This window comes from Carassius carassius, chromosome 4 (genome assembly GCF_963082965.1).
Source record: "Carassius carassius chromosome 4, fCarCar2.1, whole genome shotgun sequence".
NCBI classification, from domain to species: Eukaryota; Metazoa; Chordata; class Actinopteri; order Cypriniformes; family Cyprinidae; genus Carassius; species Carassius carassius.
This window is the reverse complement of record NC_081758.1, coordinates 24697869-24716162: the sequence shown is the minus strand read 5'-3', so window position 1 is coordinate 24716162 and position 18294 is coordinate 24697869. Positions and strand designations below refer to the sequence as shown.

The following is an 18294-nucleotide window of genomic DNA, read 5'->3' as shown; positions in this document are numbered from 1 at the left end:
TAAATTGATGGATTTCTGTAATGTATATTTCATGAAGACAACAGCCACATCACTGGAGTTTTCACAATTTACTAGAAACTGCCAATGTCAGCTGCCAAGATGAACTACCAAGGTTTGAATTCAAAGTGAAAAATGGATTATTGTTAACAAAAAAGTAAGACTAGCAGGTGGGTTAAAAAAAATCACAATGTGTTAATGTCAGATTCATACAAATTTATTTCTCACACTCTTTAATCACAAAAGTTTCTGGAGTCCCTCAAACAGGATCAATACGTCATATAAAAATAATAACATGTAAAACAACCATAAGAGTGGGACGAAATATACAGTTATGTGCAACACCATGATAACCACCAGGACATTTACACACAATATGACAGAAGAGGACTAAGCACATGTTAGTTGTCAGAATCCAGGTCACTGTCTCCACCAACAGATCGGAATTCTTCACTGTCCTCCTCATCCTCACTGAGCTGTGCCTGTGTCAGAACACTAGGACCTCTTCTCCTCTCATCCTCCTCCTCCTCTTCTTCCTCTTCACTTATCCCGTACCCCTCCTCTCCATCTTGTTCTCCTGTCCTGGGGCTGGACACATGTCTCTGCATCTGGCTGTCTCCATCATCATAGCTGCCGTAGCTATAGCACACAGGAAGTACAAGTGAAAGTGAAAACAGAGACTTTATGAGAAGACATGGCATTTAATTAAATAAAAGAGCCCACTTGGTTGGTCTTTACAACAGTAATTCAAACCAATTTGTGAGATTATCTTGTTGCTATGAAATGCTTTAGAAACATAAATTAATCTATTATCAATCACGTCAATGAGAACAGTATGGAGCATGACTAGAAAATAGCTGATCGAGGGCATTACCAATATGCCCCAGAAAATAGCACAGGACTACATATTAGGAAGTACTATAAATCATGTAAATAATGTCAAATAAAAAGTTGTCGAGGTACAAGACAAACATTATTATTATTATTATTTTGTGTAGTGGGCTACCGAAAAATAATGACTCTAGAATCCTGCAGTTACTGAGAACAGTAGCATATCTATAAGAGTGATGCAAAACCATGACTTTATTTGAAATTACATCAGTTTTACTAGAAACAAGAATGCATTCTGACCTGACGTTGCTGTCCTCCATGTGCATTACCCCATCAGGTCCCTCCCCCTCGTAAGACATCATACTCTCTTCCTGCTCTAGACCAATCCGGGTGCTCTCCTGAAGCCCCAGTTCAGCATCACTGTCACTGCCACTCTCTGACAGTTGGATAGCTTCAATGAAGAGTAAAGTCAGTATTACACATACAGCTATTATATCCCACGCATACTTGTATACACACACACATACACACGTTTGTTTTTGTGAAAAGTGGGGACATCCCATAGGCGTAATGGTTTTTATACTGTACAAACTGTATAATCTATGGCCCTTCACCAACCCTACACCTAACCCTAACCCTCACAGGAAACTTTGTGCATTTTTACTTCCTCAGAAAAACTCACTCTGTATGGTTTATAAGCGTTTTGAAAAATGGGGACATGGGTTATGTCTTCATAAGTCACCCTCTCCTTGTAATACCTGTGTCATACCCATGTCATTATACAGAGTTGTATCCTGATATGTTACAAAAACATGCCCACACACACACACACACACACACACACACACACGAGTACACACAGACTCACAGGAGAATGGATTATCGCCTTCCTCCTCACTGGCGTCGTCTTCTGCATCTGACATCAGCAGATCCTGGTAGAGCACACTGGCCTGTGCTGGCCGGCTGGAGCGTTCATCATCATCCTCCTCCTCCTCATCCCTATGCATACGCCTCTGTGGCCGCATGAGGAGCTCGTCTTCATCATCCTCCTCGTCTTCATCATCCAGATCACCCTCTTCAGCCTAGAAGTACAAACAACACTCAAATCTCTGACACTGACACATTCAGCTGAACCACAGCCTTTTAACTTTTGCTTTGAGTTAATACTGTATTATTGCTTAACGCATATTTTAATTTTGTTCACAATAATGAGTTCCTTAAAATCAAACAATAAGGGGAAAAAGGGGACTGAGGTTCCCATGTTAAAGACCCCTGGATTAATTAATTAAATTTTTTTCCCACAAGATAATTACCGGAGCAGGTGTTTTAGGTTTGCCATCGTCATCTTCCTCAAATCCTTCAATGTCCACATCAGACTCGTCCTCGCCCATTCGGCCTCTGCCGTGACGACCCTTAGGAATGTACACACAAAAAACAAAGTTAGGGAAGTGAAGTGGCACACAGAAGGAGAGGACCAATCAGAAAATGCATGCAGTAGAGGATGGACAAATGCAGGGATGGTTCCTGAAAGAAGCATTCCAGCTAGATACCTTTCAAATGTCACTATATTGTTCTGTTCTTTGCTGGTAAGAGACTTAATTTGAAAGAAACTTGACAGATTCTGAATTTAGCTTAATAAAGACCAGTTATAAAATGCACCCTAAACATCCTTTAATAACTGATGGAGATGGGTTAATCAAGCAGCACACAGAATTCATCACAGAATCCATCACAGTACAGGGGTGGGTAACCACACAGATGGATGGTGGGGTGGGAGGACATATCTAAAGGGGTAAAGCAAGCCAGCCAATAAAATGAATGATAAAATGGATGGACAGAGAAATAGATGAATGCAGAGAGGAAGAGAGGAATACCTGCCCCCCTCTTTTCTCAGGGGTGGGAGGGATTAGCGTAGCCTCAGCTAACAGACTAGAATCTGCCTGTAAACTCACAGACACACTGTTCTCACACACATCAGGCTGAAAGAAAGAAAGGGAAGCAAAGACAAAATAATAAAAAAAAGAAAATAATAAAAAAAAGAAAGAGCCCCGGACAAAGAAAGACAAATAGGTTGTAATAAAGGAAGGAAAAAAAGACAGGAACAGTGAGGAAAAGTGAATCAGACAGCTGTGCAGTACAGAACGTTTATATTTTGCACAAGAGCGAGAGAAATACAAGCCTTCTGTTCGATTTCTGGCAGAATCTCTTATGCTGACATGCTTCATTTCACCTGCTAGAAAATACACTCGAGACAACTGAGATCATGCCCTCAGTGTGATCTGTGTGTGTACCTGTGGCGTGTACGGTCCAGGGGTCAAGGGGTCGAAGCTCTCAAGGTCTGCAGCATCCAGAGCAGCTTCTTTAGCAGTACAGATGTCCTTTTCCAGTTGAGTCAGGTGTTCGTCATACTAAAAGACAGATACACATTAAACTTCTCAAACGCAAGTTAAACAATGAACATGAAAACAGCAAAGAGCTCGCTCGATCACTCACACACACACACACACACACACACACACACACACACACGTACGTACCTCTGCTAAAGTTTGCTTGCAGACATTCACAATTTCCAGAGCTGTTTTGGTATAAGGACTATCAGGCCCTAAGAAAAATAAGAATATACAAAAGTAAAATCACAATTTTAGTCATGATGAAACAACATTTTTATAACTAAAACACTCTTGTTTCTCACCATTGTAATTGACACTGTTGGTGTGAATGAGACCGACATCAGAAAGAAACACCTCTCGGTTCTGATACTTGTGCTTGGAGATGTTCTACACACAAAAAAGCAAACAAAAATTTCAGAAACCCTTAAATATCCCCAATTAATCACATTTTAACTGAAGTTTCTTGCGTCCACACACACATCCTCCTGACCTTACGGAGTGTGTCCAGATCCATGGGGTTGATGATGACTTTATAATAATCCGGAACAAATTTCTTGTTAACAGGATGATGGAAGGGCCAGGACTAGAGAAAGAGAGATATTAACTAATTAAGGAAGAGCAATTCACTTCATTTTTTAATTAGGGAGTTATTATTGTATAACTTTAGCTTGTGGTGAATGGGTTTGTTATCTGTGCACTTTTTATTCCATGCAAACAACAACAAAAATCCATTACAGAAATTAGAAAAAAAAGAATAAAATAAGTTAATATCATCCAAACTGATTTGCAGTTAATAACACTGGACAGACATTAAATATGAATGATTAAAAGAAGAGGAAATTAGTCCTCTAATGCTTAGATTCAAGGAAATATATAATGTATAAGAACATAACAGGAAATAACATCACTCACGTCAGGTATGACCATCATCTTCTGTGTGACAATGTTGTCCAGGATGAAGGAGAAAGCGACCTGATCATCATCATCCAGAAGGGGATTAATGGCTTTCTCTAAACGAACCAAACGCTCCTCTTTCTGCAAAGAGAGTAACAAGAATTACTCCTTAATCTTCCTGCGAGTATGTCTGAGTCCTAGTAAAAGATTTACATCTACCTCTTTGAGTTTCTCATCACACAGACTCAGCATTGCTTGACTGACAAGGGTTAAAGGATGCTTTGCACCTGAAAACACACATAAAGACAGATCATGGATACGTCTCACCTGAGTAAAGAAATTAAGGTCCTATATGAGTTACGTGAAAGTACCATTGTACGTAGCACTGTTTTTGAAGATGAGTTCGACACTCTCTCTGAACTCTTCTCGTGAAGGGTACATGCGCTTTCGAACATTTTCACGCAGCGTTTGCAGGTCCATCGGCCGTGTGATGATCTTGTAATAATCCTTAACCAGTTTGCTGTTCACAGGTGTGTGAAACGGGTATGTCTGAGAGACAAACACCATATTCACTCATCGTCTCAGAGCATTTTTCCATCTCTAGTAAAGATGAATGAATGTGTCTTACGTTAGGAAGGTCCCTCATGTCATTAATGATGCTCTCCAGTACTGAAGAGAGTGTGACCATGGGATCTGTCCTTCTGCGATGGATGGACTTATGAGGACGCTGAGAGAAAGGCAGAGAAGTAAAATAAATGGCGATGGCACACTGAGAAGCTGCCATATGTTGATTACTTATACTTGGTCTATAGCAGGGGTGTCAAATTCATTTCCAGAAGGGATGGAGCATGTGCCCCAGTAGAAATCTGCTGTGCCCCAGGACAGTCTAAAGTTTTTGTTATAATTTACTTTATTTGTCAGTGTATTCATTTAAACTGATAATCCTGAAATTAATCTATATCAAACTACCGAATCAACGCTTGTAAAGGCAACACAGTTTAACTGCCTGCGCGCAGAAATCCATGCCCGCGTGCATCTGTGTGTTTAACTGCAACACGCAGCCTTTCACGCAGAAGTGTCGGCATGCAGTTGAGGTGGGCTAAAACAAAATGATGAAACTCGAAGTGGGCTGGTATGCTCCGGTATGCTGTAGCAGCACGTTTATACTTTAGCGTACCCTGAATTTTAAAAAAATCATTGTTCCGGGCAAGTGTTGTGACAAAATCATTCTCGCATGCTGCCCTCACAATTTCCACCAAGGGGGATCCCGCCGCCCCGAACGCAATTTTCCTCGTGCCTCAGGAGTACAGGCAGTTTTGTATTTCCACTCCAAGCACTGGACAAAACTAAAGTGTTTCTAAATTCTATGAACTTATTTTGACTAAAACATTGGCTACTGTAGATGGACATCCATTTTTTTGTATGAACGGGTATAGACTTGATAAACAAACTTTTTCTGACCATCAAAGTCAGGTCTCAGACATCGGAAGCATTAAATCCCAGGAAAATCTCAAATCTAAGCAATTGCACTAGCCTACTGCTGTGAAAATACACACATTTTTGTGTTCTCCAGAACTGTCTTATGAAATTAATATTTAATAAATAATATTTATTAATATGCAAAAGATTTCTTCGGTCTAGAATGAGAAAATCTGAGCATATCACACTGGTCCTCTGGGCTTTCCATTTCGGATTGATTTTAAAGTAGTATTATAAAACAAGTGGAGTCTGCTTTTAGCTGTTCTCCCACACATAGTTGGAACCAGTTTCCAGAAGAGATGAGATATGCTCCAACAGTAGCCACACTTAAATCCAGACTCAAGACACATCTGTTTATCTGTGCATTTGCTGAATGAGCACTGTAATATATGACCGATTCCAAGGTATGTATCCTTTTTTTATTCTAAACAGTTGCAAAACATTTTTAATCATTTTTATTGTAACTATTTTGATTTTAGTTTTTCCTTTTATAAAACACTTTAAATTGCCATTATTTATGAAATGTGCTATATCAATATCCTCGCCTAGCCTAATACTTAATTTGCTAGCTCTTATTTAAGTCACAACAGAAAACAGTTGGCATGACCTATGGGTGCCGTGTGGTAATTACCTAGTGAATAAAATGACTATACTCTAATACTGATTTGTTTCAGTGAGTTTCAAACATGCAGTTAAATTTACACCAAAAATGTATACCAAAGTTTGTATAGCCTAGTTCATTGTGTTGTACACTTATTGCACGCAACTGGCTTTCAAGAAAGAAAAGTGATATGAGTATTGGGGGCCTGTGCCCCAGTAGGGCTTTATGTGTAGCAACGCCCCTGGCTGGAGCCCTGCAGAGTTTAGCTTCAACCACTAGCTACATGGTATGTGTGTTGAAGAAGGGTTGGAACAAAACTCTGAAGGACCCCGGCCCTCCAGGAATTGAGTTTGACACCCCTGGTCTATAGGGACCAGTAAATGACTACAGTACAAGAACAAACACTTAAAACATACTCTTACATTGAGGTAGTCACAGTGCACCGTTGTCCCCACACGTCTCTTCTTTTTAGGAGGAAGCTGCTGCTTGGGGAACTTCAGAACCAGAGATTTCCTCCGCACTTCATCAGCACTAGAAACATGTTAATTTACGGATTAATATTCCTAACAGCACTTCAAATCCTAAAACATTTTAGCAAATGAGCATACAAATGATTTAAACAGTTGACAAAACTTTTAATAAGGTGACTTACAATGTGACATGCCATGCATTACATTACCTACAACCATCTTAAAAAGTATTTTGGTAGTTACATATAGTTCATTTATACATTAAGCATAAAGTATTTGTATTTTAAATTAATTTGTTTATTATTTTGAATTAGCCTTTATATTTACATGTTCAGTTTTCATTATGGTTATTTACAGCCACAGTGCTTTTGACATTTTTATTAGTTATATAATTTATTAATTATATAAATATATACCTTTAATCTGTATTTCAGTTGTATTTTAGTCAAGTTTTGCCTGGGCAAAACTTCTAATCTTTGTTTTTTTACGTTTACGTTTTTTATTTTTATATTTTTTTCAGCTTTATTTTGCTAAAAAATGACTTTCATATTATTAATAATTAACATTAACACTGACCATGGACCTATTTTAAAAGCTAGTGAAGGTCAAAGATGGTTAAGAGAAACATGTTATAAATGGCACGCACACTTTCAAGTAAACTATACATTTTGAACCTCTTGTTCATATTTTGGCATTGATTTAAAAAAAAGTTTACAAACAGGTTATCCATCCACTATCAGGTTTGTTTTACCTCTCAATGAGCTGCTTTCCAAGCACAATCTTGGTTCCTTCCACTTTAATAAGTTCTTCATTGTCATTGTGGATCACAGTCTTCTCGAGCTCCTCTTCCTGCTCCTCTGTCATTGCCACCGGATTAGAGGGTGGGGCATTGGTTTGGTAGTACAATGGGCAGAACTTATTGGTCCTCATATGACCAATAGCACCACAAGCTCCACATTTCAGCTGTGGACACCAAAAACATTTGAATCAGTCTATGAAGGAAAATATCATGCGTTAATTTCATTTACAGCAAGACACTTTCAGAAGCTGAGAAACAAGGATCATTTGTAATTTTGTACCTTCAGGTCTGGTCGTTCTTTGGCCTTCTTCGCCTTTTTCTCAGGCGGACCTTTAAATTTATCTTTCTCCTGGTTTCGTTTGAGGCGCCGCAGCTGCTCCTGAATTCTTCGCCGTTCCTTTCTCATCTCCTCCCTGTGCTGCTCATCACACAATGCAAACTTCCGACTGCAGACACATAGACAAGATTTTTATGATTATTTTAACTTTTTAAATAAAATACTATATTATCTATTAGTGTGTACTAGTATCAACTATTAAACTTATGGTATCACAGTAAGTCCGCTAAGTAGGCAAATAGACACTTACATGAAATCATCATCCTTAGTGGTACGTATCCGCAAGTAAGCGTCAATAACAGACGGTTTGCGTACGGTCTCACAGCGCACATACTCTTTGCCATCCTCATCACGGAAGGTGCGATAAATTTTCAACCTTCGCCCTGTTGCTGAAGAGTTCAGGCTAGTGACGGAGGAAGCGTCATCATCTTTGTGAGAGCTGGTGGAAAGGGCACTTGCTACAATGCACAAACAGATGCGGAGTTATTAGATACAGAGACAGACAACAATCTGGGTACTGCCAAGCTCGATTTCACACACACGTACAGCCTTTGCGTCTTTCTTTACGACCTCTCTCTCTCTCATTGTCCTCTCCCATCAGCATCCGCTGCAGTTCTTTTCTCTCCTCTTCTTCTCTCTCTCTGCTCAGCTGAGAGCTGGTCTTCTTATTCTGCAGCATGTTCTCAATGTTCTTGCCCATCTCCTCAAAATCACTGTCCTCCGCTGAGCTGCTGTCGGTGTCCGTCGATAACACCTCTGTGGACTCCAATACTCTGAAACACAAAAATACACACAACGACTCGTTTTACATACACAAGAGCAATTCAACATTAATCAAAACAGTCACATTAATTTTATGTAACCATTTTTATAACCTAACTGGTATAACGCGATATAAGTGATATCGTCGAGTTGATTGCACAGATACTATTTAAACTGAACTGAGCTGGATGATGACAGCCCTGTTCAGTTGCTTTGTCACAATCTGTATTGTTAAAAGCAGTATATAAATAAAGGTGACTTGTCTTCTGCAAAACATTTTTTGAGTGTGACTGTGCAGAATGAAAAGCAGAGAACCCTGTTCGTTTCTCTCAGGTTCTTACTTGTTCTGCAGGTCAAAGATCCTCTGGCACTCCTCTTTGTAACGTTCCTGATGTTCTGCTACAGAGAATCGAGACCCGCGAGCGAATTTACTCATAGGCCCCTCCCCCGAACGAGCCTGTTCAGTCGACATGGTCCTCACAACATCGATCACCTCCCAACGGGACAGTTTCTTTATCTAAATACACACATGCATATACGTATTATAGCATTAAGAGGATTTTACCTCCAATAAACATTCAAATCATAAGGGATAAAGTTTAAGGGATAAACCACCAAAAACACACAGCACCTTCTCAGACAACTATTAAGTGATTAGTTTATTCAGAGGCGGTATCTTTGAGTAGTTTGTTAGTTTAGCGTCACCTCTTCCTCAGGAACTCCAAACTTGCGGAGCAACTGTTTGGCATTTTTGAGGGACAAACGTCTCAGATCCGCATCAGTCCCTGTCACTGTCTTTTTCACTGGCTGGGGCTCTCGATCATCCTGAGGAAAAAACAGGAAACGCATTGTTTCAAATGAGGGTGTGTGGAAAAGTCTCGTGCATCTGAAACATTTAATTGCTAGAAGCTGTGCTAAATGGTCAGAAAGCATGTACCTTCTGCTGTGTAGGTTTGTTAGGGATTTTAACATACGAGAATCCTTCTCCACATCCAGTGGGGTCAGCGACCCCTGTGACCTCCAGGAGACACTTCCCCTTCATGGCTGCAATGAACGCCCGAGTTGTATTCCATGGGGCAGTGCGTACCTGATCATACCACCACATGAATGTAATCAAACCACATAAAACTGACTAAATCCATCACAAATACAGTATTCAAATGTACTCATTAACCCTCTGACCTCATCATCAATCTTCATCTGGAATTCCTCTTCATTCTCTTCCTCCGGTGCAAAAAAAGACTTCTCACCATAACCAGCATCCTGGGAGAGAGAACAGTGTACATTAGCTGACGTGGTTCTGGAAGAAAATCACGCACAGAGATATGGAGCTTGCATGTGCAAACCTTCAGTCTCTGCTCTGCCACCAGCATGCTGTAGTACGCACAACACTGCTCTGGAGAGACCATCGCTCTGATTTCCTCTTCAGTAGGAAGCCGAAAATCAGGTTTTAGCACCCACCAGTTAGAGTCCATTCCTGAAAGATTGTGCATGAAACAGCTTCAGTAAAGGACAGAGGAGATAAGTGTAACTGGACCTCCACGCTCGTTTCTTTCTCTCTAACTAGTTTTATCAGTAATATCACACAAACTGTATCTGTTATACAGGAATTGCAGACTCGCATGGTGCTTTTGACATTCACAGTGTTTATGCTGCAGACCTCCATCTTTACAAGAAAACGCAGTGAGTTCTGGGATACTAATGAACTTCCTTGAATAATGGCCATAAATTATAAAATGGTTATTGGGAGTGTGTATTTGAAATAAATACAAACTTGCCCATCATGAAATCTGATCTACACCACATTTACATCTTACACAGAATGTAATCCTAACTGTGGATAAAAATCACCAAGATTTAGACAGATTTACAGCACAGACAGTTTGGATTCCTGTCATTCTGTGTGGACCTGGGCACAAGTGTGTGTGAAACAAGGATAAGGAAGAATTATGTTATCTGATGCACTTCCTTATCAGAACTGTCTGTTCCTGTCCTACCTTCCCAGTACCAAGAAACATACTTCCTGCATCTGTCAATTCTCCTTTCTGACAAAACACACACACAGTGACTGAAAACATCTTTCTTTCTTTTTTGGAGTTTGACTTCCTGCTCTATATTCCTTACACATTTAAAACATTTCTAAATGAAATTTCCAGTAGGTAAACTTTCAGCTTGTACTGAAAGTTAATCTCAGGATTTAATTTAAGATGAATGTGTGTGCATTATAGAGGGTGTAAGTGCACCTGTGCGTTTAAAGTCAGCACAGAGTTTGAGGCGTTTGCGGATGCTGCTCTCAGAGTGAGAGGGAAACGCTTTCTTTATGTCCTCCATACGTATACGACGAGGACGATCTTTACTCTTCCAAAACAGACGATAGATGAACACCTACAGAGAGAAAGAAATTACTTAAATACACTCCAAATAAATACCAGAGGCCCTTCAAACAAGATCAGTATTTCAAACTTCTATAAGTGTCCCACAAGGCTCGATGCTACTATAATTTGCACATACAACTGAAGATGTAAAATACACCAAGTAGTCGGCTTATATTACTATTCTCCTACGTAACCAGCCTTTATATTTTCAAAAATCTACTTATCCATACATTACTTCTTATGGTACTTGTTAACACACAACTAGAATAAAATAGGGAGGCAGGGATGGGTGCCAGTGCTACCTGGAGGAAATCCCGAATGTGTGTGTTGGCTCGTTTAGAGTTGGGTCCTGGGACCTCATAGAGAGGGCACTCCTGACCCACAACAAATATGTCCACAAGCTCTCGGATGAAATAGCCCTGCCTTGTCCGAATAATCAGGAAATCAGTCTCGGGCATCTTATGTAGGTAGATGGGAGCTCTGAACAAGTTATTTTCAAAGGCCTGTGACACACACAAAATTACAACATAATTCATAAGGCATGACAATATAAGGACTTGTTTAAGAAAACAAACACTTGATGCAGAGTTACAGAATTGTGACAAAAGTGTGTTTGTATGTCACCTGCAGTAGCTGTCCAGGGTGCAGTGATCCCAGGAATGGTGAAGTGTGGCAGTAAACTGTCTCTCCGTACTTACAGTCAGGTGCTCCTGTGTCTTTACCTGGTTTCTACAGATAGAAACATTAACAATGCCATTATCAAGGGTGACCAGACTTTGATAGCCAAGTCCAGAACAAAACTTATTATCCAGACTAAACTAAAATTCAGATTAATTAGACCCAGAGCTAGATCAAGGCCAAGTCCATCAATGTATGCTCTTTATCGAGTCTCGCATTATATGACAAGTCACCATTAAATCTCCCAGTGGTCAGTTTGAATTTGTGACTTACTCTTTTGTAGTTGTTCTTGATTTTGGTCGCCATTCCAACTTGCATGAGAAGGGGAGGATATTCCTCGCTATATTCGGCCAAAATCAGGTCTCCGTCTTTGCCTGTCAGATCCTGAGCTGTGCGCATAAAAAACATGTCCCCTCCACCCGATGCCTGACGTTCCTGTTCTCGCATCTGAGAGAATTTTAGATATAACAAGACAAATGAAGAACAAGTGCGAACTTTAATAGGCCAATGTATATTACACACAAACAAACACTCACGGTCACTCACAAACACACACTGAATTCTTTACTTCAGTCTACCTTAGCCTTCTTCTTGATGTGTTTGAGGAGAGGCTGGGCTGGGTGTGGGCCAGGCTGGGACAGCGCGCCAAATGAGTACTTCTTAAGGGAGGGTCGATGGAACTGCCGTAGTTTCATAGGTCCCATGTGAGTGGGGAAGAAGGGCTGTCTCAACTCAACAGCAGGAATGGAGTGCTGACAAAAGAAATGTTGACAAAAAAAAAAAGAAAGAGGCACAGCAAATGAGAAAAGATGATTTCATATTTTTAGAAAAAAATTATTAATAAGATTAATTGTATTATTTGAGTCCGTGTTATTGGAAAATGGCACTAAAAATTTAATTTTATAAATGGAAAAGCATGTACTTGTTTCTGCCCATTTAAGGGTTCCATTCAGACAGACACACATTTAGGCACACACTGTTTTAAGAGGGTCATTCCACAGTGAGCTATGCACATGCCCAGAACATAAAATGGCTGTTGGCTCACAGGGACTAAATATTCCAGATCAGGGTCCCCATTCACATCCTTAGTTTGAATGTCCTACCTGGATGATGTTTCCTCCAAAAGTGCCCCTAAGCCCCTGCTGTTTGGGGTAGTAGAACTCATCATTTGACAGATTCCAAGGATCTTTAATCTCCGGTTGGGACATATTCTAGACAAGAGACACGTGACACACATCATCCACTTTCCATATACTTGCTCACTCTTTCTTACGCCACATCTTTTCCTCATCTTCCTCTTACCTGTTGAGGTTCATCTTTGATGACACCAGTCTTTCCCAAAAGAATGCGACTTTTTTTCAGTGCTGTCTCTTTCTTGTTTTCTTTGGAGGGTGAATGAGAGGCTCTCTCCTCTTTTTCATCTGGAATCTCTGTAAATACAGATCAAAGTCAAATAATAGGTTCCATGTACACTCTCATATTTTTGGTGTAGAAGAGGAATGAGAGGTTCCTCATGGTTCTGTTAATGGCCCTTTAATCTGAATTAAATCAGTGGTTCTCAACCGGGGGCCAGTGGCCACTAGGGACCTTAAGATGACCTAAAGGAATAGTTCACCCAAAAATGTTAATTATATTATCATTTACTCACCCTCAAATTGTTCTAAACCTGTGTAAATTATTAAATCTGCAGAGCAAAAAATAAGATATTTTAAATTACTATGGAAGTCACTGGTTACTGTCAATTGTTTTATTACCAACAGTCTTAAATGTCTCCTTTTGTGCTCAACAGAAGACAGACACTCATTCAGTTTTGGAACAATTTAAGGGGGGAGTAAAATTTTCCATTTAAAATTAAGACAAAACCGGCATTTAAAAAAAACCCAAATCAATTTAAAATATAGATTTAAATATAGATTTAACCCCTCAACTGTGTTTTTTTCTTTTTCTTTGAAGAACCAGAATTCACATGGTCTTGGAAAACCTAAATAAATGAGGTAGCATAATTTTTTTTAATGTGATTTTTGAAGTTAATTATATTTAAATTATATATATATATATATATATATATATATATATATATATATATATATTTTATAAAATATTTTATATATCTTATCCTGCAAATCAATAAAAAAAAATAGTCATGGGGCAATGACTGTTGTTTTAAGACAAAAAGGTTCAAAACCACTGCTGTAAAGACACAATTGAAGTTAGTATAAAATGTTACATATAATACCGAGTATGATATTTTCATCATTGGGGTCAAGAGTAAGAACAGGAGGAGAAGGGAGGCGGTCCATGTTCTGGTCATCCCAGATTATGTTGTCTTCCCAACGTCCATAAACAAGTTCCTCGTTATCAATCGGGAATATGGAGAACCACGGGGTGTCATCCTCATGAGAGACTGTAAGAAGATACAAATTCAGTTTGTTCTATTCTGAGACACAAAGAGTGGATATGCTTCATATTAACCTCACAAAATTTGCCAAACTTTAAACGTGACCACAGAACAAACAGGACAGTACCTTGATGATCATGATTATGTTTGTCCCTCTTGGAGCCTGATATGGATGGAGTTTTGGCCAAGGGTGGTGGGGTTGGGGGAACCAACTGAGAGTTACTGCGACTTAGACCTGGAAAACATACATTTATTCCACAGACCAGTCAGCGTGTGTCTATGAATATGTGTTTTATGTGATGCACTGTCAGTGTGACGACCTTCGTTTTGTTCTCTTACCCTGCTGAGCGTTGTAAGCATTGGCGTTACGGGTCATGCTAGTAGGCAGCCACCCAGCCAGACTGGCACGCTGAGTTTTAGTGCCCTTGTGTTTTACATCCTCTCCATTCCAGATGATGTCATCCTCCCACTGCAGCTGGGTCACCATTAAAAACAACTCATCCTGCTTCGGAGATACATCATCCTCCTGCTAATACCCACAGACAGAAGCACACATAAGATTCATTTAGTTGTAAGTTGTTATTTACTGTGCCTTTAATTTCATTGTGAATTAAAAAAAAATATACAAAACATTTCTACCCTCCTTATTTTGCAATTAAGAAGTAAGCTATTTTTAGTAAATATGTGAGACACAATTCATTAATAGCTACAGGTAAATACCTAGAGCAAAGTGTATAACAGTAATTTGTGCTACAAACCAGTGTGTCGAAGATTACGATAATAAATTAAAACAACAAGATATAAAACAGCAGAGTGGACTTCTTTTAAAAAGGAAAATAACTGGAAGTGAATGAATCCCTTGCACATTTAAGTTACAAATAGCTGTATTGCTCTTACAATAAAAATAAGGCAGATAAAAAAAAGATTATATATTATTATTGTAATTAATATTTTTTTTATGTAGAATTAAATAGAATACTTCTATTTAGCTTTTTGTTTTTTTATTACTTGCCAAGGCTGAGTTTTTAGCTTTCATTTTAGTTTTCTTTCCAATATTTATACTTTATTTCAGCTTTAATTCAAGTCATGAAAACTATTTTTAACGGAATTAATTTTATTCACCAAAAACTACACTGACCTCAGAATATGCTTCTTGGTGTGGTTCCTGTTCACTGACTGGTTCAGCAGCTGGAGGGTTTGCAGGTTTAGCCTCCGTTTCAGTACTGTCTTGCTTTTGGTCTTCTCGGAGTTTAAACCCATAATAGAAGCCACTGCCATCCTCTGGGACACCAAGCATGTCATACCAAAGCTGTGCTGGTCCATAACGCCATTCAGCCACCTTTGGCCTCACCTCAGACACCTTATCACCTTCACCAGATACTTGCAGGAACTTAGACTCCACCGGAGCCATCATATTTATCTGCAGAGAGACACATAGAAACAGACTGTCTTCTTTCTGATCTCATCATCATAACATATGCCTATTTAATGAAGGGGCCAAGTGGACATGAAATGTTGCATATGTCTGGTTTACCTCATCATCTGACAGACACTGCTCCGGTGGTGGAGGTGGTGCATACTCATAGTCCCATCCTGATTTTTTCAAAGCCCCTGGCTCAAGTGGCTGTGATTCGTTGTCACCTGTAGCCACATCTGAGTGTGGCTCTCTCTGCTTCCGTTTTCGTTTCCTGCGAGCACTTCGCCATACAGATGGCATGTTCTTACCAGGACCAAACAACCTCAAGAACCGCAACACCTAAGCCAAAACATTAATACTCAGCGTGAAAAACTGCAATTGATTGATTAATAATTCATATGAGATAATGTGTAACATTCACCCTTCCAGGTCTGAACTCCGGGAACAGCTCTGTGACTCCAGGCAGGGCTTTAGCCGCATCTTTCTGCATAATGCCCGCAAGAGGGAGAGTAAGACACCCTGCCTGTCCTTCTGTCCCTGAATCCTGAGACGGCCGATCGCTCTCACTCTCGCTGTCTGATGAACTGCTGAAATCAACCTTATCGCCCAAAGATGATGGAGCGATAATGGAAGGTAGGATAATGCCATCACCCTCATCGGTCACTAAAAATGATGAAAAGAAATAAGAACAGCACACACAAAATTCCGACTGATTTCTCATCAATCACAAGTCTCATTTACCATTGGTGTTCTGAGTTGGTGTGTCTTCTTTCTTGGCAGGGGTTGGCTGACTAGGGGGAGGGGGAGGCGGCATGAGTTTGGCATCAACATCCTCACAATCAGCATCGTAATCTTCCTCTTCATCTACATACCAAAATACACATGTAAGCAATGAAGTTGTGCATATACATCAGTGTGTTTGACTGTTGAGCCTGTGTGTACCTGTTCTCCGTGATGGCTGGAGGCTGCCCATTGCCTGTCTGTATTTGCGGGTTTCATCTTCTGCAACTTCACTGATATCAGAGTAATCAACTGCATCGTCTGTGCTCCTTACCCATCCTACATTCACACACACAAATCCTACATTCACACACACAAATCTGTACACATTTAGTAAAGTTACAGGAACACAGACACACCCTCTGCATCAGTGTTGCTCTGGTCTTGCTCTTGCTCATCCGTGCCATCCTCACTGGCTGTGATCTCTGTAATAAGTGAACCCAAACCCAGAGAGCCCAGACCAGCTAGGTGCTTCTTTGACTCCTGATAGAGAAAAAGAGACAGTTGACAACAAGCATATATATATACAATATGCAAAATGAGATTTAACATGCAAATAGATGTGGTGTATTGCCATTTCATAGCAATTTTAGGTCATTGATTTCCTGCGTCAAGAGCAGGGATTTGCTCTCTTACCATATCCAGCACACTGTCATCTTCCAGCTGTCCATTCTCATTGATGTTTCCAAACAGAAACCCTGTTAGCTGGAAGGGCCGGTCCTGGTCCTCATCGCTGTCTGAGTCCGACATTCTACACAAAAAAACAACAACAACAACATATCATTCATCAACCCGCCAAATCAGACTGCATGGATATTATTATTCTGGCACTCAGGTATGCAAGTCATTTAGGATTCACTTTTATTAGAACTCCCATTTTGGGACTCAAACCTGTAACCTTTTGGATTTTAGTTCTTCACTACAACACCCTCAGATAACTAAACCTAATACGTTACAGAACAATCTACAAATAAAGCAAATTCGATTTCTGAACAGTACATCAAGGTAATTCAGTTTATACAGAAATTACTGGAGTAACGTTAACGTTATACTTAATTTTCCGGTGACAACACAAGAGAATTAAGATTAGCAAAACATGCGCTGTTTCAGTTTTTTTTACTCTCTCAATCTCCTCCCTGTCTGTTCCACTTTTGTTTTCTTTTACTTTTATGGACATTTGAAGACACTGTTATGAAATCAGCATTATATTTTTTGAGAGTACGGTACCTGCTCCTCTGTTGGTGTTATCCGACTCGAAGGCCTCTGGGTCCTCGGGCTCGATTGAGAATTTGACCGAAGGAGGATCTTCCTGACCCCGGTCGATTAGCTCTTAGCAGATAGCGAAAAAAGAACGCGTGAAAGCATGCGCGCTAGACGTTCAAGACTATTATAGGCAAATTTCGTTTATTTAATGTGTAGATATAAATAACTAAAACTACTCTGCGTTTGCAATGAATGAGCAGCAGCTACTGCTGCTACATGCGCGCGCAGCAGCAGATGAGTACGTTTCGTTTCTGTTTGTTTTGTTCAGAGCCGATCTGGTTTGTTTGGCTCCCCCTGCAGGTCTAAAGATGCATCTAAGGTAAGGATAATAGATCGCTTATTAAATACTTAATGCGTTTTCCTCTGTTTAGTTTAATTTGCAGAGCAAGTATAATTTTCTCATTTATATATATATAAATTCTTAATTTAAATGTATATGATCGAAAAATCATTCTTAATATTAACATGCATTATACAATATTTTATGATTTTAAAAATATTTATTTCAATGAAAAATTCAGTATCAATTAATTACTCTTATATTACATATTCCAACTAGGGATATTGCGGTATTAAATTTTCTTGTTGTGATTAATTGCTCTTGCTTTTAGCACAGTGTACGGTATTATCAATTATTGCAAGGTATCAAGGTATTGCAATTTAGTTTCAAAAAGTGGTCATAATACAGTATAACAGGTTAAATAACCTTTTTATAACAAAAATAACTTAACATTTAAATACAATAAAGCAATACAGAAAAATATATAAAGTTAAAAGTTTTACACAGATTAAAGAACTACAGGTCCTTCTCAAAAAATTA

The 18294-nt window shown here is 39.4% G+C and overlaps 1 protein-coding gene across 6 annotated transcripts; it reads right to left on the bottom strand.

The window, feature by feature from the left end:
• Window positions 1-198: 198 nt before the first annotated feature.
• Window positions 199-17746, bottom strand: LOC132139584 (transcription initiation factor TFIID subunit 1-like). 6 transcript variants are annotated; one of them, XM_059548049.1, is made up of 41 exons: window positions 17439-17746; window positions 16848-16962; window positions 16571-16694; window positions 16374-16490; window positions 16173-16295; window positions 15853-16094; window positions 15549-15770; window positions 15153-15434; window positions 14354-14543; window positions 14142-14249; window positions 13853-14020; window positions 12919-13046; window positions 12720-12827; window positions 12195-12368; window positions 11890-12063; window positions 11563-11667; window positions 11241-11441; window positions 10807-10948; window positions 9910-10040; window positions 9746-9826; window positions 9501-9650; window positions 9269-9388; window positions 8905-9080; window positions 8348-8574; window positions 8052-8259; window positions 7745-7910; window positions 7417-7628; window positions 6612-6726; window positions 4744-4842; window positions 4487-4664; window positions 4335-4402; window positions 4134-4256; window positions 3712-3804; window positions 3524-3608; window positions 3366-3433; window positions 3120-3236; window positions 2703-2807; window positions 2142-2240; window positions 1697-1910; window positions 1129-1279; window positions 199-636 (listed from the first exon to the last, which is right to left on the bottom strand). In XM_059548049.1, exons 2-41 carry the CDS (start codon window positions 16959-16961, stop codon window positions 399-401), a joined length of 5946 nt encoding a protein of 1981 aa, XP_059404032.1. In that variant the 5' UTR covers window position 16962; window positions 17439-17746; the 3' UTR covers window positions 199-398. The 6 variants fall into 6 exon arrangements, with proteins under 6 accessions (XP_059404032.1, XP_059404034.1, XP_059404033.1 ...); XM_059548051.1 differs by having other exon boundaries at window positions 6618-6726; XM_059548050.1 differs by having other exon boundaries at window positions 14354-14540.
• Between the last annotated feature and the right edge of the window lie 548 nt (window positions 17747-18294).